Genomic DNA, 21,231 nt, shown 5'->3' with positions numbered 1-21,231 from the left:
CTGACCATGCATTCTGTGAAGCAACACCATCATGCAACAACTTGAAAATATCTCAACAGAAAGAAAAAAGAAAGGTGTAGCAGCACTGCGGTGGAAGAGAGTGATTGAACTACAAAATAATTTGTGAGCAGACTAGTGAGTGACAAATTCTTGTGTGGCAGGTTAGTGTGTCTCACACAAGGCGCCTTGTCCCTTTCAAGCACTGAATACTAATGCATGTAACTACTGTTGGTGATTTCCCTGAGTGCCACTTTTGATCAATAGTTCCACAATGCTATATTTCAGCTTGCAACCTGGGAACCCTTGGGTATAAATTTCATAGCCCAATATTATTTTATCTTTACATCTATATATATTTTTTTATTCTCTTTTTTTTTTTTACTAATACCAACTGTTTGCCATTGGTGTGCACTTCCTTCTGGACTATGGCTCGCACCTTCCTCTTCCTGAAAGCGGTAATTTCTCATAAACAATTGATCAGATAAACCAGTTGTTTCAGCATAAGACTGCTTTAGCTTAAGACAAATGCTGTACCTCATACCAAAGTAATTCTGGAATCCTTCCTTGTCTCTGCAACAAATTTTCCCATTTTGCCAAAGCTTGAAGAGAGTGAAGATTTTCAAACTAAAAAACAATTACTTCCTGCCTTTACAGATTTATTATTATTTTTTTTTTACATAGGCAATAAAACTTTTTTTTTTTTAAGTTTTTTTTTTTTAAAGCTCAAACACTGCAGCAAGTTTAAGACATAATAGCATTTTATGGTCATCATTTGGTGTAAGAAGAAGAAGAAAAAGAAAATGAAGAAGAAGAAGAAGAAGAAGAAGAAGAAGAAAAGTTTGAAACCTAATCAAAGGTAGTGATTCTTTTAAATTACTGTAATGTAAAACTGTATCCCCTCCTTTGACAGCTTTATTATATAGAGATAAATTTTCATCTACATCCTTTTATACAAACAGGCAAATCTTTTTCACACACTGCCAACCCCTTCACCACATGGGGCCACAGTACAATGCTCTTACAGTATTCTCATTTTAGCTCATGATGATGACAAAAATAATAATCATAATAATAAAATAAAAGGGTCTACACATTAACACTGCAATAAAAACCATGAGAAAGATGAAAAAACTTTGACAGATTTTAGTATTGTTGATGTCAAATTACTCTCGAGTCCTCTCAGTTTACACATGCTTATCCCTACTAGTTACGGAAAAAAAAACAAAAAACAAATGTGGACTATATTGCAAAAATAGTAGAAAGTAGAAGAAACTTTATCCCTGGTATGATAACCAACCAAGTCTTAATCACACAGAAATATTATAAAGGCAAAGCTTTTTACTTTTGAACAGATATCCATACCTGACAATATCTCCATTACATAAGGAGAATATACCTCTTTATGTAATGTTTCACCCTAAATCAATTAAGCTAACTGTAAAAACTAGCAAACTTAGATCCTCTAAAATGAGGGAATACTGTTGTATGCAAAAAAGCAAAGATGAGACCCTGGACCTGAAATTGAGAAAACCTTGTACTTACCCGACATAACGTGCATAGCTGTCAACGCAAACATTGCTCCAGCAAACACCGTAACCCTTGGATGATTCATTGCCATAATTGCAGCTATGAAGAAAGTTTTATCTCCTAGCTCTGTAACAATGATCATACTAAGGGCAGCAATAAATGCATGCATGAAGCTAACATCTGCTTTATTTTTCTTATTTTCATCCAAAGAGGAGTTGGGTGCATGGCCACTCCCAGCCTGCAACACAGAGCCATTGCCCGTGTCATCCTGAAAAGGAAAAATTACTGGGTTTTATAAACTGCAAAGAGAGAGAGAGAGAGAGAGAGAGAGAGAGAGAGAGAGAGAGAGAGAAGAGAGAGAGAGAGAGAGAGAGAGAGAGAGAGAGAGAGAGAGAGAGAGAGAGAGAGAAAGAGAGAGAGAGAGAGAGAGAGAGAGAGAGAGAGAGAGAGAGAGAGAGAGAGAGAGAGAGAGAGAGAGAGAGAGAGAGAGAGAGAGAGAGAGAGAGAGAGAGAGACACACACACAGAGACAGAGAGTGAGAATAAATTAATATATATCAATGGTCCTTGGTTATATATAGTAAACATACGGTAGGGTGTCCAGGAATTACACACTAGTCCAACTAGTATTCATTTAGTATTCAAAAATGTCTCCTTGAAAGAAACAACATCCACAATTCTATTCCCCATTTACACCTTAACCATTACTCTATATACTTACATATTTCTACAAATCTATTCCTACAGATTAACCAGATAATCAAAGAAAGGTGGGAAAAAGATTGATACTTATGAAAATTTAAGCATTCATACTTTGATTTTGCGTTGTAGCTACTTTATGTATTACACATTAGGATTTATTCTGTGTGCAGTTTGACTTGGGCCTGAGGAGGGTTAGAAACATGCATTAGATCTGGTTAGAAACATAATAATTAAGGTGGGGCAGGGCTGTATACCAATTAGAAAGGAATTAAGACAGCCTTGGCCAATATGTAAGCAAGTAGGTTCTAGTGAGTCCTACCCAATAGGGATTCTAGATCTAATGCCCCTTCAACTGATAGGGAGAATATGTGCCACATTCCGTTGAAAATGTTAGACTACTGGCTTGGTCCAGTTTGTTTGCACTGCGTGTTCTCCTGTAAGTATGTGTGTATGTAAAGGATGCCACACTTTGCATACCTATTGGTCATGTTGATATAAGAAGAAAACAATAAACTAACTTATCATTTCTACTTCAAACTGAATAACTCCATTCCAGGAATATGAGATGTCTGCCTCATACAAGAAAACAATGCAAATTCAAGAGTGACAAAAGCAATAAAGCCACCTTAGATGCATGAACTAAAATTCTACACAGAGAGGCCAAGGAAGATCAACGTTTTGGATAGAACCTACTCCATTTCCTCGTATAAGATTATAGATGAATTAAATAGACTTAAAGAAGGGAAGGAAAAGATGGAAAATGCACAAAGCTCCTGGCATGAGAGGTTCTACAAAGCAAACAAAGAAAAGGAGAACAGAAGAGCATGAAATAAAGGAAGTGATACTACCAACCCCTGTAACTAAGAGCGAATTATTACTTTTGAATTTGCGCAGCTGTTCAAATGAGAGCCTAAATCCAGAAAAAGAAAATTTGGATTTGGCACCATAGATGAACCTTGATTCTTGGGTTAGGGTGAAATTGGAAAAAGAGACATCAAGCAAAGCCAGACCAAACTGATACATATGTAGCCAGAGTCTCCAAAATGAACAGTGGTGGATATGAACTATTTTCCTCAAAGAGACTGCAATAGCTTTTATATGATACCAGAAGTAGAAGTATCCAAAAAATTAAGTTTGTTTTTCCACCTGATATCAAATCAAGAACTTTTTACATTATCAAAGTTTTTTTTGGACAGGGAAAGATTTTTCGTATATTACCAAGGACCAATAATTGTGTCTAAAGAGGGTTTAAGAATGCATTTTACCATTATTTCCCTTGATATGATGCCTTTATATGCAATTATGGCATTGTCTGCAACTCCTTTCAATTATTTCTAGCAGGATACACAACAGAAAGTCATAATTTATTGGCAAAATAGGGGAAAAAATCTCACTTTGTCACATTTACATTACCTTGTCCTACACATTGCATTTAGAAATTATGTTAACTCTATCAAATGTCATTTATACAAGGATCAAGCAATAATGTAATACGTGAAATCTAGTATCTGTAAAGGAGACAAATCAAGCATTATTAGTTGGGAGCTATTAGTGAAAGAGTGCCTATTGGGTGTGATATAAAAAATCTACTTATGTTGCAAGGCATTGCAATTTTCTTTTAATATTTTAGCATATCAGATTCATTCACTGATTAGGCAGGTTGGTGTAGCCTCTGGACTAAAATCATCCCTGATTTTTTGTGTAGCTATTGGACACCTTACCCTATATACAATAGACTACATGTTATAAGACCACACCTGTGCACTTATTACCATATGTTCACCAACACAATACATCTGAATATAGATTACTCTATTGTATGTATGCTTACCTCAAAATCTGGCTGCTCTTTTTTAATCACTGGCTCTACATCTATGGGATGTATTTCTGCACTGATGACCACAAAAGTCATGCATAATAAAGTTATAAACCAAATGAAGCGCAGCATTGTGATTTTCTAGCTCCAATCTGAAAAACAGATAGAAAGAACAAAGCTTAATACAATACAATAAATACAGATAAATATGCAAGTGGCTACTATTGCATCCCTACAAACCTTTCTATGTTTCTATTCTTGGCTGGTCAAATTGGCAGAAGCAAATCCAACTCACAGACAGAGCAGCATGGATGCACTAAGTACGGGCAAATAAATTTTGTGAATAAGTAAGGAACTAGTGTGTAGGGTATTCCAAATCATCATCTATCTATCTATCAGGTTACTTTATCATCATTCATGGCCTATATTTTTCCATGTCCATCCTGCATATTGGTTGTGCGCCCCATCTTGCCGAGAATACATGGAGGATTCTTTGTCTTCCAGGTCTGGGGTTGGGGGGCAGCAGCCTCTAAAGGGTGGGTTGCATGGGGTATGGCCCCCTACCTCAAACAATACTGTGACTTATTCTGTGTATACTATTATAATGGAGGTGTATTTCATGGATATATTTCATAATGCACCCTGCAATTTCATGCCCTCCCATGCTACTGATGCCAAGAATGGGAAGGGTTTTGGGGTTCCAGCAGTAAATACCCCATATCTATGGCTAGTAAAGGGTGAGAAGAATCTACTGATACCACTATTGCTATAATCATTTATGCAAAGGCAATCTGTACAAGTAGCTTTTTAAGAATAAATACTAAGGAATTACTCTTAGCTCTGATCTTGCCAGAATAGATGAGGTCAAAAATTGTGTTAATTTTTCAGAATACTATCCAAATATGTTAAAATTACATGATGAAACCCCCCACTCCCTCTATTAGCAACAATCTCGCCCCAATAGCAGGGGAGGGCTAGAAAGGTGTCGGGAAAATTGCTGTGTCCCCTACAGGTTGCGAGAAGGACACAATAGAACAGGCATACTGGATTGTGATGGCAATGTACAAAATCAAATTGGGTTGTAAAAGATAATCTGAAGAAGAACCCTGAACCCTGAAGTATTATCTTCATTTTCTTATTATATTGCAATTGCTTTACCCCGCAATTTCCCTGGTTCCTTTCCGCGCCCTCTCCTGCTATCAGGGCCAAGAATGAGGGTGTTCCACAGCATAAATCCTACATAAACGCGTACTAGAGGGCGAGAAGAATCCAACAATACCAAAATTGTAGCAACTGGTTATGCGAAGGTATTGTGAAAGATTACCAAGACTGTCAGTCCTTTGAGGATAAGGTCTCAGCCCTTGCTTTACACTGCATCACTATAAGACCAAATTTAAGACTGTAAGCTTTCCATCATAAATCAAAAGTTCCGATAAAGGTAAAATTCCAATTGGATAGAACATAACCAATGGAGGAAAACACAAAACAAGAAAAAAAACAAGGCAGATTTCCAAAACCTCAGCAGGTGTCTGTAAATTTCAGCCCAATCATCATAAACACTAACTAATATGACAATAAATAAGCAAATCCCTACAACTGTCTCAAATCCCCGAGATTCTAATTATTTCTCCCGAATTCCCTATGATTTCACAATTCTGAAACCCAAAAGGCTCCCTAAAAAAAAAAGAAGCAAATTTCAAATCAAACCCGCCGGCATTAACTACACCCAATTTGCATCTCTCAGCGTTGGGAAAAAAATCCTCAACAGCCTGAAAGAACAACAATTCGTTCTTACCGTAAGATGAGCAAGGCTAGAATCAGCTGTTTTCTACAACCGACTCTAGAATCAGCTGTTTACGACTATTTACTTCATTCACTCTTTCCCGATAGAAGTACACTCGGTCCTTGACTCTTGGTAAGTATCGGGAAGGGCATCCAACCCCCTAACTGCGGCTCTCGCGTGGGATCCGAACCCTTATCCCGGCGCCGATAATCAATTCCGATCGTGTTGTTGTTGGAGCCACGTCATGTATTCTGGAGGAAAATTTTCGACGAAAATGCTTATGTGGGGGAATTGGGAATGCGTTAATGGAGGGTAATTTGAGGGGGCTCGTCGTAATGCGTTATTTTGCTCCTTCGGTTTATCGCGGTGGGTTTGCCGAGGTATTGAACTCCACTTGAAATCCGTGATGTCTGCTAGCGGATCGAGAACACTGGGGTATTCAAGCCTTTATACTTAATGCAAAGTCACGAAATTTTTATTTACGAAGACATGCTGACGATGTTTTGGAGTGTTAATAATGAGTCTTCAGAAATCTTCCACTGGGATTTTTTTTTCCCGCGGGCTGGGGAAAGGAAGGGGGGGGGTGGAAGTGTAGATAATAATATCTATCTTCAACCTTTGGTAATACTTGTTCTCGCTCTTGGTAATATCCCTAATGAAAAGTTTGATTTGATTTAATCTTGCCTTAAAGTTATGAGTTAAATAAATTTCCTCAAGAAAAGCAATTCGAAACAACGATTAGTCGCAGTACTGTCAGTTTTACCTATTTTTATCGGCACCAAAGGTTACAAACGTTAGCACCTTTCTCCTACGTTTGTAACTAACCGCCAGAAATTTGCCCATCAGAAGCAAGACTCGACCATATACCTTTCCTCAAAGCGAAATAATATCCATTCTAATCAAGTACATCGCCAATGAGATATGACCAACCCCGATACATACCCCCCCCCCTCCCAGAAACAACGTTCGCTAACATTAGCGCCTTTTCGCTACGTATGCAGACGAACCGCTCGGTACGTGCAACCTCAGCGAACCCGAGGGAGGCAGAAGCACGTGTGGCGACCAGCTGGGAGGTAAATAAAGGTGTTGTTCGTGTTAATTTCCGTGTATTTCTGCGTTTTTGGGCTGATTGTTACTCCCACAGGCCGATTCAGGAGACGAGATGCGTTAATGAGGCTCCCGTAGTGTGGTTTTGTGTGGGTTTTATTCAATATTTGGTCTCTAGGAGGAGGGTAGAGGGTTGCCTAACCAGTTGCAATCAACGGATTGTCAATTGCTGATTGTAGGACTGCAAGATTGCATGGAAACTGTCACGGGGTTGGTTGTGTTCCTCTGGAGTTGCAAATGAAATAATGACCGAATAAGTGGATTGTCTTGTGTGTCTGTTTGTTCATCTCTCGCTTATGCTCGTGTGTCATTTATTTTTATTTATTTATTTTACTTATATTTATCTATTTTTGTTTATCTCTTTCTCTTTTGTTTTGTGTGTCTTGGGGTCAGGGGAGGGTTGCAATCTTGGCACCTTAAACCTCTGTTCCTGTCAATGCCGCATTTAACCCATTCGCCCCGGAATTTTTCGCTCGTCGCTCAGCGCCGCTCACGGTAATAGTTGCCAGCCGCGTGGGCCGCCGCAACGGGATTTTTCTGGAGCGGCGCGGCGGCGCAAAGACCATCATATAATTTTTGCAGGAATCTATCCATAGATCTATTATGAAAGTTGGGTTTTATATATGGGCAATGTGTAGAAACTGTACTTTTCTCACAGTTTTTTCTAGGCATCTATTCGCCTTTGTATTGAGGAGATATACTGAATCGCTTCCAAGTTCTCTATACTATCAGATGACATCAACACTTTGATGCTAAAAGTTAGCGTTGTTTTTGCACGAGATGTAAAAGTATGGACTTAGCCGTTTTTTTGTGCTTTTTTTTCAAACTTTCAAATGAAGCAGAGCAGCAAGCCAAATATCATTTTGATACTCAGAAGTAGTGCATTGTCCATATAAGAGATCACACCATGTTTTTTATCATTTCATTCAACAGAAAAGGAAGAAAAGCAAAAGTGAATGTAGCTTCACTTTGATGTTCAAAAATAGCTTTGTATTGATATGTGATGTCACATTGTGTAAGTTTAGTTTTTTTTTCTTTAGTACAAGACTTGTAAGAGAGAATATACCTTCATACCTTCCATGGCTGCGATCGTTCTGCTGGAATGAGCCTTTGACTGACCTTTTATTCACATGACTAACCAATCAGATCATGCCATGTGACCTGATGCACCAATCAAAGCAATTATTAGTTTCCAGCCAGTCAGGTCAAGGTACATCATAATCATGCAATCTAGTGTGAACAAATCACATGATTACAAGTCATAAATAATTACGACAATTACATATGTCATAAATTACATACATCACATATTTATCAACCAGTCAAATAAGACTAGTAACAGAGCCAAGTATTAGGTTGAAAAAAATAATAAACTGTCAGTCTATGGTCAGTCATCAAGGCAAAAATACGTGCCAAACGTTACGGGGCCCATAGATGCCATGGCAAGATTACATGCCAAACGTGTTGGCGTCCATTGAGAGCATGGCAAGAATAGATGCCAAACGGGGCGAATGGGTTAAGACCAACAAACTAGCACTTGTATTCCCTGAAGATACGATATAAAGTATTATATTTTTGGAAATGAATTGTAAGGGAGGTTTATCAGCTCTTAAGTAGTAAATGTTTAGAAAACCTACTGTGACAGATCAGGAGGTTACTGTATTTAGGAATTATGCCGCAAAAAAAAAAAAAAAAAAAATCCAACAAGCTCTACAAACTCGGCCTTGTTATTAGAGGAGGCCATGAAGGTTACCAGGGAAATTGCAGGGAAAAATATGAAAGGGATATAGGACGTTAGTCACCGAATTCTCTAATGTAAAGGGATTTTTCTCCGTGACTCCCCCCCCCCCTCCCTAGTAGGCTGTACTAACACCCATACCCTAGAGTTCATCGAATCTTCCATGTATTTATAGCAGTATAGAGTGAATGACTCATCATACGGAGTCAAGATGTACACTAAGCTATTAATGCTGGTAGTTCTTGTTCCAGGATATGCCCATTGCATAAGACATTGCAGTGTGTGCAGAAAAATTTCCATTGAATTTCACCTTGCATGTCAGTCTTTGAGTCCGTCTTGCCATGAGGGAGACCCAGGGAGACCTCAGGGTTCACAGTTTATAGTGTTTATAGGGTTTATAGTGACCCTTGTTTCATTTATGTGCTTTTACCCTGCAATTTCCCTGCTAACTGTCCTGCCTCACCCTTCTATCACAACCAAGATTCTTGGGTATAGGGAGGTTTTTGCAGCAAAACTCCTATTTGTATAAGTAGAAAAGGGTGAGAGAAATATGTCAGTGCCAGTATCATTGTGAGAAAGTACGCAAAGGTATTTTGAACAATTACTGTGTAGGTTTATCTTGAATAAAAAAAAAAATATTTACTAATAAAATATCACATAGTAATTCATGTTACTGATCACCACAGGGAATTCTTTCAGATATGTTATGACCCTTGTTTTTTTTCCCTTACACAGGACCAGCTCCAGGGGGGAAAACCTAAAGGGGCCTTCATGAAGTTAAAAACTACCTAACCTGATACTCATATTGGCAGCACCATCAGCATCAAGGTATGCCATGTGTCTTTTTCACCCTGTTGCATAGCTACTATCATAAGTATATTTTTGGTGAATGGCAACATAACCTTCATAGGCAAGATTTAGAATTCCTCATAGAGTTTCATGTGGTCTGAACAAATCAGGTATTCATTTTCTGTGTAAACTTTTAGTTTTTGATGAGCAACCCCACCTCCGCTGATACTATGAGAAATCAGTGGTGCAAATATCATAATTTATTAAATTGCTTCATATTTTCAGTTTTTACTGGAAGTTTTATAAGGGAAGTGATCTAGATTTCATCAATTTATTGATTCCATGAACTGTCAGTCATGTCATGCACTAAAACTGTGTCCTTTCATGGTCTATTCAGTGTTCCATGACCAAGTACAGTATTTGATTATCTATGTGAGCCAATACAGTAGTCTATTTCATTATTAATGGTTTAACTAGGCCTGTAGATTGCTTTGGTTCATGACACTTTCCTGCTTGGCTGACTTCACTTGTCATACCTTAATCTAATTGAATGAAGATATGCTTTGTCAGAAATGCTGGTTAGGTGTTAGAGTTTCAGTGGCAATGCTAGTAACAAAACTTCATCCTAAGAGATTGTGTTTTTTAGTAAAGGAGAAAGTAATTCAAGCACATGACGAATGCACATAGGTCATTTGATATGCTATATCAAGATGCTCATAGATTGTTTTCCTTGAGCAGACTCCATATTATCTTTCCAGGCAGTCTTCAACTCTGTGCAATAATAACAGCAATAAGTGGCATTTTGTTATGTTATTTCTATCATTTTTATATACTTCTGTATTATTCCATTTTCTGTAACACATCCTGTGCCACCACTCACAAAGGGCAGTAATGGGATCCTGTGCTTGGATATACTGTCCTCCCTAGGGCCATCACTTTTCACCCATGATTCACCTGTGGTTCATTCCATTTTCATTTAAGCAGGGAAAATAATGCAACAAACCCTTCCTAAATGCCTACTAAGTCTAACCTTCCTCCAAAAGTTTTGTGCACTCATGGTAAGCCATTCCTGCCACCTGCTCCTCAGACGAATTTCACTTTTTCACGACGGTATATTCCAGTCGCTCAGCCCTCAGTCAAATTTTTTCATTATGTAACTGTCATGTCAACAAGGTCCAGTGTATTATTGGTGGCACAAATCTCCTATTCTCTCCTCTATGCTCTTCATCCTTCTCTCCTCTTCTCTCTGCCCCTTTTTCATTTTGATTTTTACATAATATATTTCAATTTTTTTCAGGACACAAGATGAGTGACTCCGAGAATGGCAGCGAGTTTGACGGTGAGCTTGAGGACACGGAATTTGGGCTTTACATGCAGCTTTATTTTGAATCCAATCCAGAATATAAGGCATGTGACAGTTCCCATATTGGACACCAGTTATCTGGCAAGGAGAACATAGAAGAATCACCTAAGTCAAATGAGAATAATAATGAAGATAAGGAAACAGATGTAGGAGAATATGATTGTCCTTCTGATAAAGGCAAGGAATGCACTACCAGTTGCACCAATGAAAATAACCTAAAGTTTTCAAGAAATGTGAGTAACAATGATGCCAAAGGGAGCGATGCTGCAGATAACACTGATATATCTTGCTCAGAAATTCCAGATGGGATGGATCCCCAGAGCCAACTGAAAAGGGCATCTAGAGAAAGGCTATCTAGCATTTGCAGTATAGATAGCATATCTGGCTGTGTCCCTCTGGATAACTTGTACTGTATTGATTTAATTTCCGATGAAGAGGAAGGAGGAATCAACCAGAAATTAGCCATCTCTGAGAGTTTAGAACAGGAGGTTGCAGAGGCTCCGCGAGAAACCATCAATTCAAAGAAAAGGAAAAGGTTCAGATATTCGTCTGACAGTGACAGAGAAGAATCAAGATGTGCTAGTATAGTTATGAAGGTAAACACACGTAAGAAAAGGATTACAAGTAACTCAAGATGTAGCACTCCAAGGGACAGTGATGATAATGAGGATATTTATGTGCTTCCCCCTCCACCACCACAGCAGATTTCAGTTGTGGATTTAGCTTCAACATCTGATAGTGATTTAGTAGATGAAATCAACTTGAAAGGAAAACCAAATACTAAGACTAAATGCAGATTTGATTCACAAGTTAACCACACACCCATATGTATATCTAAAACAAAAGTTGTAAAATCGCCTAAGAAGTTACTGAATGGTGATCTTTCCCAAATAATTGCTGCCTTAAAGAGAGGCAGTAAGAGAGCCAATGTTGGTAGTGAGTCTGACACAGAGAGTGAGACAGACTCACTCGAAGGGGAATTAGAAACAAACCTGACAATGAATTTGGACAAGGGATTAAAAAGATACATTGCAAATGATAAGCAGAACAAGAATAGATCAACAGGAAAGGTTGGGAAAGTGAAAAGCTTTGACTACAGCAAAACGCTACCTAAAAGCACAAATCTGCCAAGCTGTAAGAAGTGGACAGTCTCTATGGCATCTTTCTATGATACAGATATATCAGAAGACCTGCATATAGAGGCAGTACATCAGCAACAAACAAGTGAGTTTTGTATTTACATTTTCAAAGTGACTTTTTGAGGCATAGTAAAAGGTTTGTTTTGCAGTTATCACTATCATCATTACAGCTTTTTACTGTTTTTAACAACGGTAACTTGTATATGTGTTGAATTCCAGATTCACGAAGGGACTGGCATATTAATGCAAGTGATTATCCAGTCCAACAAAGAGGTCGATATTTCACCAGAGAAGTGAGATGCACTCGGTGTCGGCAATTCGGTCACCTGGAGAAGGATTGTCCAAGAGTACCGCATTGTCACCTTTGCTCCCAAACAGGACATACAGTGAGATACATGTGTCCAGACAACTGTTGCTTCAGAGTAAGTAAAAAACACTACCACAGTTTAATTTTTATGAACTATAATTGTTCTGATCATACAAAATGGGCACATCGTCTCTGAAATTCTGTCCTCAGGGTCTGACACAAAAACCTGGCAAATCCAAGCTATAAAATATGAATAAGGAGATTGATGGATAAAAATGATCTGTCAAGCCAAAGAAATTTGCCTAATCTCCTCCTATCATTTAGCACTGCCGCTCAGTGTCTTTATTTGTATCATCTATCTAAGTACACAGGGCCAGTGTGGACCAAATAGAAGATGGAATAGTGATCACCATTATGATCATACAAAATAATGATATAAGAAAGACTTGAAAACTCAATCTGATATCTCGATGAAGGACCATTCTAAATGCATGGTGTATATTTAATGTACTTTCTTCACTAACACATTATCTTAAAATCTGTTACAATGATGTAGAGATATGTGAATCTCCTAATAGGGGCTTCCATTTCTTATTAGCAGACCAATAGGTCATCATGGAGGGTACTTGAATAATTATTTCCCTTTATAATACATTTGTTATTAAAATTTCAATGGGAACTAAAGGGAAGGATAGATTTAACACGTCTGGTGTCATTCCAAACAAATTGGTCAAATCCAATTCTTGCAGAGAACACATGAATCTGATTGTTCGAGACTGTGGCATCCATGCTGAATTGTGTGTTGTTACCCACTTGTTTTGTGCTTGGAGGGTCATTCATACTTTATTTGATCCCAGATGAATTATTGCATTTATCTTGAAAGGGAATTATTTCAGATTCTTGGTATAAAGACCAACAAAGTCTTATTAGAATCACAACCCTGGGTTGTTACTGGACAATCATAAATCACTAAGAGAGAGAGAGAGATAGACTGACTGACTGACTGACTGACTGACTGACTGACTGACTGACTGACTGACTGACTGACTGACTGACACAAGAGAGAGAGAGAGAGAGAGAGAGAGAGAGAGAGGAGAGAGAGAGAGAGAGAGAGAGAGAGAGAGAGAGAGAGAGAGAGAGAGAGAGAGGGAGAGAGAAACTGAAACTGACTAACTGTGTGTGTGTGTGTGTGTGTGTGTGTGTGTGTGTGTGTGTGTGTGTGTGTGTGTGTGTGTGTGTGTCTGTGTGTGTGCGTGCGTATGCGTGCGTGCGCATGCGTGCGTGCGTGTGTGAGGCAAATTATGAATCATGCTGGCTTGCCCATGAATGTTGACCACACAGTCAAGTTGATGAATAGGCAGGGGCATGCCTGACCATGCCAATAAGATGTGTTAAATGTGGCACCTAGTATTACTCAAGAAGAAAACATTGTGTAGCATAATAATTGCTTTGTGTGTAAATAAAAAGAAGAGAATGTGGTGCAACGGTTGACTAAAAGATGTTTTTGGAAGCCACATAACAATACTTTGGGAAATACAACATGGCCATGAGCTAGTTTTCAAAAAATATTTGATAATGAGCCTAATCACATTTTATACCTTATTTGTAAAGGTGGGGTCATATGTAATGAAAAAGAGACATAAACATGAGGAATGTTATAACAGCAGAAGCTCAAGCCCCCGGACTCCACCTGGTGTTTTCACTCATCGGGCACTCAGGCACATTAACGGTTGCCTATTAAATTTACCTTCCGATTAGGCCCGCTTATTTGGACAGGACTTAAGGATATTTCCCCTGTACCTAATCCCTCTTCCATTTCTTATATGATTGTAACAAACTAAATCAAATACCCTTGTAGTACAGATATTATTGTTTACATCGTAAAAGCACTGTAATGTATTGTTTCTGTACTTTTCCATTTTGTATTCCAAATTGAAAATGGTAAAAAATGGTTGAATAGTGTTGTCTGCATATGATTTCATTAACATATTTCCCGGTCTAACAAGAATATATTGTTATTTCCTTATAAGTTTGACAGTTATAAGAATTTCAATGTGATTTTAGCCACTTGCTATATCAGTATCCACATATATTTGCAATATTTAAACCTAGAGTCTTAGCCAGTCACAGGCTTTATTTAGCTACCAAAGAAATTTATCAGATAAAATTTGGTGAAGAGTATTAGATGTGTGTCGTCAGAAGTACTGCCGGTGGTATCTGTACATACAGATTTACAAATATGTACCAGATACTATACCAGTGTCTGTGCTAAATATAAAAGAAATGAAAACTAAGTAGAAAAGAAAATGTATATTTAGATTTACCTGTACATCTCATGTCAAATTTTTTTTTCCAGTGTGGTGGAGAACCCCATGGATTTTGCTACAACACTTCAGCTGCTGTCAGATGCCATTTGTGTGGCTTTCATGGTCATCGGATGCAGTTGTGTCCAGATTTGTGGAGGAGATTTCACATAACAGTACGGCAATTTGTTTTTGTTTGATTTTTATGAAAAATGTGTAATAATCCTTTAAGAAGTGTATAGAAATGAGGTGGTTCAGACGAGACTTTCCATTTGAATGTTTTACAAAAAGTAATACATCTTTGCATCCATACTAATAGTATCTGTTTATTTATTGGTTGATTTTATTTCATTTACTACATATTTTATTGTGTTCTGAATGTTATGAGGTGGTGAGCTTGTTGCAGAGTTGATATAAACTGCAATTAATGTTGAGGAGCTGGAAAAGTAATTTTGAAATAAAGATATCATGAGGTGGATATGCGAACAGGAGTAATTTCTTACTTGTGTGAAGTCAGGTTACAGAAGCCAAGTCAGTAGGAGATTCAGGTTTGTTCTATGCAGAAGCCCCTAAGGTGTAGGCCTAACCAGATTACACATCATTCATACGTAATTGCCTTATATATTTGTTATTGTAGCACGCATGGACCAAGGTGCACTCAAGCAAAATTTTACTTCTCTCTTCTAAGGAGAGGGCATCTGGTTGAAATATTTGAAAAAAATATATTCATATTGCAAAAAAAAAAAAATTTTTGTTAAATGGTGTGTAGTTGAAGAGTCATCGTATGCAGTATCTTAAATAATCATGAATGATAACAGAGATGTGACAGGCTTATTTACCTCCCAGGGGATGAGGGCAACAGATACCTTTGCAGTGTGTTCCCAGTGCCACAGTAGGTTCAGATCCCTACAAGGTTTTTTATGCACTTTTTCAACATGGGTAGACGTGGAAAGCTATATCTAACCAGAGGGAAGACTTTAAGAAGGGCTACTGCCATCAGGACCTCCTAGAAAAGTGAGGGAGGAGAGAGCGCCTGTTGCTGAGAGCCACCTCTTGCAAGAGAGCAATTGCCGCATCTCCATATCATACCTTGCAGCTCACCTACGCATCTTGGGAGAAATTTTGCGTGAATTTCCTTACCCATCGGTCCATCTTAGAAAACTATGTTGGGTTCAGGAAGAGTAGTTTACTCATGACCCTCTTTGGGAGTTATAAAAAGTCAGAGGAAAGGCTTGAGAGACAAGACAAGACAGAAAAAAAGGAAATCACAAGCAGAACCATTTGTAAGAAAAATAAAAAGCACAACAAAATCAGTAGATTATGGAGCAAGAGGTTATTGATGAAACTTAGTGATATAAAGGGGATCAAGTACCTAATCAGAACTCAGAATGCAGTAGAAAATAAGCTTATGTATTTGACTTGTATGATGAAGCAAATTTAGACTAATTTGAGTCATTCAGTGACTTTTATGTCAAGGTAATAGAACAAATATTTTTGAGATCTCATTTCTCAAAAAGTCACATTCAAGATATGAACAGGAAATTTGAAGGTCATTGTAAAAACATTATGAAAATTTGTTATGAATGATATTGGGCAATGATTTTCTTCTTCTTCTTCTTCTTCTTCTTCTTCTTCTTAGCTTTTACAGTTTGTCATCAAATTACATTCAGATTTTAAGAGAATGTACACAGCATAGAGGTTAATAACATAAAAAAATCTCCACTCTTAATTATTATATTAACCAGATAACCCCTTAAATTGAGTGCAACGCCTAAGGAAGTCTAAGGGAGATTAAGACTCCTTGTCAACAGACTTCTTACACATTTTTCCCTAGAGAAACCAAATCCCCTTTGGCTGAGCTTCATCTTGGTACTATATATGGAGACTGCATGTAGGCTTTGGCTATCATAGATTTGCACAGGAAGAAACCACTCCGTATTGGGTCACAGAAACAAGAGGATTGTATTTGCTAAGAACTAGACAGACATTAGGTAGTCAACACAATATGATGGCTTGAAAGCCTTGTTTTGCAAGTGGTGCCACTATATCAAGGGATCTGACCCAGATAACCCTTATTGTACTCAAAAGTCTGAAACATCTCCAGAGACAGGGCAAGCATATAGAATGGCCTTCCATTCTGTGTATTTTGGTATTTTTGTAGTATTTCTGACCAACACCTCCTCAAACTCGTTTAACAAGATCATTCACCCGAGAGGATGATAGATTGGATTGATGGAAAAAATGTCCATCTTAGGCATTGATATAATAGTGTTAAGTACCCATAAGCTTTTTTTTTTTTGCAGCTTTTCATGTCATATTTATAAACTAGTATTACAACATTTCACTTGGTTTTGTTATATCTTAATCAATTGCAATTAAAGTCTGTATATAGAAAATTTCAAGCTCAAGGTAGAGTGAACATTTCTGTCTGATGCACCACTGTAGAGAATCTGTGGAATCTACTGAATATCATGAATTGAGTCTTGGCACACTAATGACAAGACTGCTCGAGAACCAATGCATTAACTATGCATAACTATTCAGGAGAAGAATTTGGCCTTTGTGCATGTTTGTTTTGTGGTGTGAGGTAGTGTCACATGTAGTGGCATTATTTTGTTCTCTAATTTGCAATTTATTGAATTTATAGTTTTGTATGAGTTGATCAGGAAAAGAAGGTTAATCATGAACAAGATACACAAACTACTGAATATTTTCTACATCCACCTCGGCTGTAAACAGGTTTCTTGTGTAGTGATATTTCATAGCTATACACGTTATTCTTAGTATGGAAGATTATAACACTCTCCTTTTCATTTTCAGACATCTGGTGAAGAAGTACAGAGCCCAGATTATCACGAGGTTCGCCCATTCAAAGAGCAGTATTGTTGCATATGTGCTAAGCAAGGGCATTATAGTTATGTTTGTCCCTTAAGGCATGAAAACTCTTATTACTGCCAAGTTCCACAGACGGTCATCAGCTACTCTTCGCCAGTTTTACAGGAAAATGGGAAACTGTCAGTCAGTGCAGGAGCTGAAATTTTAGAGGTAACTTTTGTGTGTGTCTGCGTGAGAGAGAGAGAGAGAGAGAGAGAGAGAGAGAGAGAGAGAGAGAGAGAGAGAGAGAGAGAGAGAGAGAGAGAGAGAGAGAGAGAGAGAGAGATATTACTCACCTGCAATTGGAAGAATATTGGTTATGAATGATTTGGATTTTATTGCTAAATGTTAAATGGCTTGTATCTTTTCAAACAGGTGCCATCAGATATTACAAAATTATCAGTGAAGCAACACAATGCTGGACGCTTAATAGGACGGCAAGGAGTGGTTGTGAAAGAAGTCCAGAAACTATCAAATACTAAAATTATTATTACTACAAAGCGTGGAAAATGTCAGGTATGAAGATCATCAATTCCATGTCATGTAATATTCTGCCGTCATCAGCCCCAAATCCAGTCATTCATTGACTATAAATATAAATCATGGTTTATAGGGTCCATCTAGCATGTTGTATTTTTCTTTCTTTTTCTTTATTTCTTCCTTTCTCTCTTTTCCAAAGATGTTACATGAACTTTAGTGTACTATATTGCTTTCATAATTTTGTCTTTATTTATTTGTGTATATGTTAGTCGTTCTGTCAATATCTCATGTTTTTAGTCATTGAGAAACCATTATGAAAAAATTAAAAAGTCTTGTTATATAATTACATCTTCAATTGATAGTTCATATCGTTCAGTTTTGTGAATTTTCAGTTAATAGATTCATTAATGCAGTTAAGCAAAGGAGGCTGTTGATTTTGTTTAATATAAAGGTATTTCTTTTCTTTTCAGGTTCACATCTGTGGAAGTTGGAAAGACAGAAAACTTGCAAAAGGAATACTTGATGTTCTCCTTGGTATAATACCAGTAGGGGAATATAAAGAGTATATCACCAATATAGCCAACGCCACCAATGATCCTAATGTACAGGATCTCTTGACGTACTCAGATTCAAACAAAGCCTTGACGGAACTGGAGGAGAGTGACCAGCCTTTACCAGGTTATCACGCCAGAATTAGCAAAAGCTCCTCACGCATTCTAGATAATCTTCCCAGAACAAAAGAAGATCTCTTGGCTAAAATTGCTGAGAGTGTTTCGGATCTAAAGTCCGTTGATTTCAACGTGAAGAGACGTGTTAAACTCTTGAAAAGGGAAAGAGACTTGTTTGATTTTAATGATGCATCTCCAGATATTATTCGTCGGATGCAAAAAAATTGTTGAAGAGTTATAAAGAGTCTTATTGGTAGAGAGTGTATGGCAACGGTGGGGGAATTCTAAAAGTTTTATCCAAGTTGCAAAGCCAGTAAAAGCTTTAAATGTGATAGAGTCCTGAGGATTTTGTAAAAACATTGCACACCCCCTTTTTATGGTATATAACCCTTTCAATTAAAAGTAGATATCTTTTGAGCTATGCAAAGACTATCGGAAAAGTGAGGCAACGACGGGAAAAAGAAACTATCTGGAACGATTTAAAAGCATACAAAAGAAAACGGAAAATAATACTTTTTTTCAGGGAAAATGGACTCAAATTGCAAAAAAAAATCTCAAAAAGGTTAAAAACAAGAGGGGAATCTTTTAACAAAAACCTTGATTGATATGTAAACACAAAAAATTACTTTAAAAAGTAACACTGAAAAAATGAAGCACAAAAAATGCACAGTAGGGTAGGCATAAGCAGAAAAAAAAAATTGTGGACTTTGTAAGAAAAAAAAGTTAAAAAAAAGGGGTAAAACATGTAATCACATAGCATAAAAGGAAAATGTAAAAGTGAAAAAAGAGAAAAACCCAAAACGAAATACAAAAATTTTTGGAACGAAAATTTAAAGAAAATTGAGTTCTAAGAAGTGATAAAAAAAAAACGAACCTGCGGAAGTTGGAATTCCCCCCCCTAATTTTTTATTTTTTGATTATTAGCTATGGATTTTTTAACAAACGGGTTTTTGTAAAAAGGTGCTGTATTTTTAAATCCCTGGAACTTTTTTGAGTTTATGGAATTTCTTTGGTATATTAAATACCATTAAAAGTACCCCATTGTATTGATGCTGGAACCTGATGCAAGCCACAATTTTTTTTTTGGAGGAAGTTTAAAACTTTGAATATAAAAAATTAATAAATGAATTTTGGTTGAAATGTAAAGGTGTGTGTTTTTCCTTTTCTATTTTTTTTCTGCCTCGCTACTCTCACTCAGAATATCGAAGGTTATCAGGGTGGTTTTTCGTTACCCATAAGGAACTGAAAAAAATATTAAAACATACCTTTCAGATTTTTATGATTTAACCCAATCCCCACTTTTGGCAAAAATACATGCCATGCCCACTGTTCCGGGGTTTATTTATTGTATTCCCCAAATAATGGTTAAAAAGTGTTTAGCTCAAGGGTCCTTATTAGTCCTACCTTTCTCACCTTTTTTCCCCTTTTTCCTTGATTTTTGGAAGGATTTTGCATTATTTTCATTGTCTTAAATTTTAACAAGTTTTTAATAATACTTTAAAATCAAACACAATACAATTAAAAAAGAGGGGGGGGCGTTTAAAAAAGGGAAAAAGCACCCGCCAATTCAAGGAAGGGGAAAAAGACAGGGGGGCCACAAACCTTTGGGGGGGCAAGGGAGCCACAGAACAAAATTCCAAAAACCACAAGGGACGAAGTAATCCGGGGGGGGGGGGGGGGGGTTTTTTTTTCAAAAAAAAAAAAAAAAAAAAAAAAAAAAAAAAAAAAAAAAAAAAAAAAAAAAAAAATAAATAAATAAAAAATTTTAAATATAAAATATTTTAACCCCAAAAATAAAAAAATATTTTTAAAAAAAAATTTAAAAAAATAAAAAAAAAAATAAATATATAAAAAAAAAAAAAATTAAATATAATATATATATTAAAAAAATATAAAAAAATATATTTTAATAAATTTAAAATTATAATATATATATTTATATTAAAAAAAAAATTAAATTAATTTTTATAAAAATAAAAATTTTTAAAAAAAAAAATTATAAAAATTCTAAAAATTTTTTTTAAAAAAATTTAAAAAAAATTTTTATAATTTTTAATATAATAAAAAATAATATAATTTATATATTTAAAATATAATTAAAAATATAAAAAAATAATTAATAAATTTTTTTTTATATATATTTTAAAAAATTTAAAATAAAATTATAATAAATTTATATAAAAATATTAAAAATAAATATTAAAAAAATAAAATTTTTAAAAATAAAAATATAAATATATATATAAATTTTAATATTTTCTTTTTTTTAAAAAAAAATTAAAAAATTTTTATTTTTAAAATTTTTTTTTTAAAAAAAAAATATATATATAAAAATATATATAAAATTAAATTTTTTATATTATATTAATATAATAAAATAAAAAAAATTTAAAAAAATTTAAATTTTAATATAATATTAAAATATAAATATAATAAAAATATTTTATTTTTATTAAAAAAAAATTAATTTTTTTAAAAAATTAAAATTTTAATTTAAAATAAAAATATTTAAAAAAAAATTTTTATTTTAAAATTTAAATTTAAAATTATATTATATATAAATTATTTTTAAAAATTTTTTTTATATTTTATTAAAATTTATATTTATATTTATATATATATTATTTTAAATTTTT

At 35.8% G+C, this 21,231-nt stretch overlaps 2 protein-coding genes across 3 annotated transcripts in view; one reads left to right on the top strand and one right to left on the bottom strand.

The window, feature by feature from the left end:
* The window catches only part of LOC119576090 (transmembrane protein 165-like), a 16,270-nt gene extending 10,052 nt beyond the window's left edge, over positions 1 to 6,218 (bottom strand). The window contains exons 1-3 of one of the 2 annotated variants that reach the window (XM_037923630.1): positions 5,840 to 6,218; positions 4,060 to 4,196; positions 1,543 to 1,795 (exon numbers count right to left, since the gene is read on the bottom strand). In XM_037923630.1, the coding sequence (XP_037779558.1) occupies positions 1,543 to 1,795; positions 4,060 to 4,176 (370 nt within the window). In that variant the 5' untranslated portion in view covers positions 4,177 to 4,196; positions 5,840 to 6,218. The remainder of the gene's footprint in view (positions 1 to 1,542; positions 1,796 to 4,059; positions 4,197 to 5,839) is intronic. The other variant, XM_037923631.1, reaches the window with a different exon arrangement.
* Positions 6,219 to 6,779: 561 nt separating this feature from the next.
* LOC119576088 lies at positions 6,780 to 18,867 on the top strand. The gene is made up of 8 exons (XM_037923629.1): positions 6,780 to 6,900; positions 9,408 to 9,500; positions 10,759 to 12,048; positions 12,183 to 12,385; positions 14,627 to 14,749; positions 17,394 to 17,618; positions 17,823 to 17,963; positions 18,398 to 18,867. The coding sequence occupies exons 3-8, from the start codon at positions 10,767 to 10,769 to the stop codon at positions 18,824 to 18,826; spliced, it is 2,403 nt and encodes an 800-aa protein (XP_037779557.1). The 5' UTR covers positions 6,780 to 6,900; positions 9,408 to 9,500; positions 10,759 to 10,766; the 3' UTR covers positions 18,827 to 18,867.
* The last annotated feature ends 2,364 nt before the right edge of the window (positions 18,868 to 21,231 follow it).

The sequence above is a fragment of the Penaeus monodon genome, chromosome 8, assembly GCF_015228065.2.
Source record: "Penaeus monodon isolate SGIC_2016 chromosome 8, NSTDA_Pmon_1, whole genome shotgun sequence".
Taxonomy (NCBI): Eukaryota; Metazoa; Arthropoda; class Malacostraca; order Decapoda; family Penaeidae; genus Penaeus; species Penaeus monodon.
Note: the sequence above shows the minus strand (reverse complement) of the source record. Positions and strands in the feature narration are given on the sequence as shown.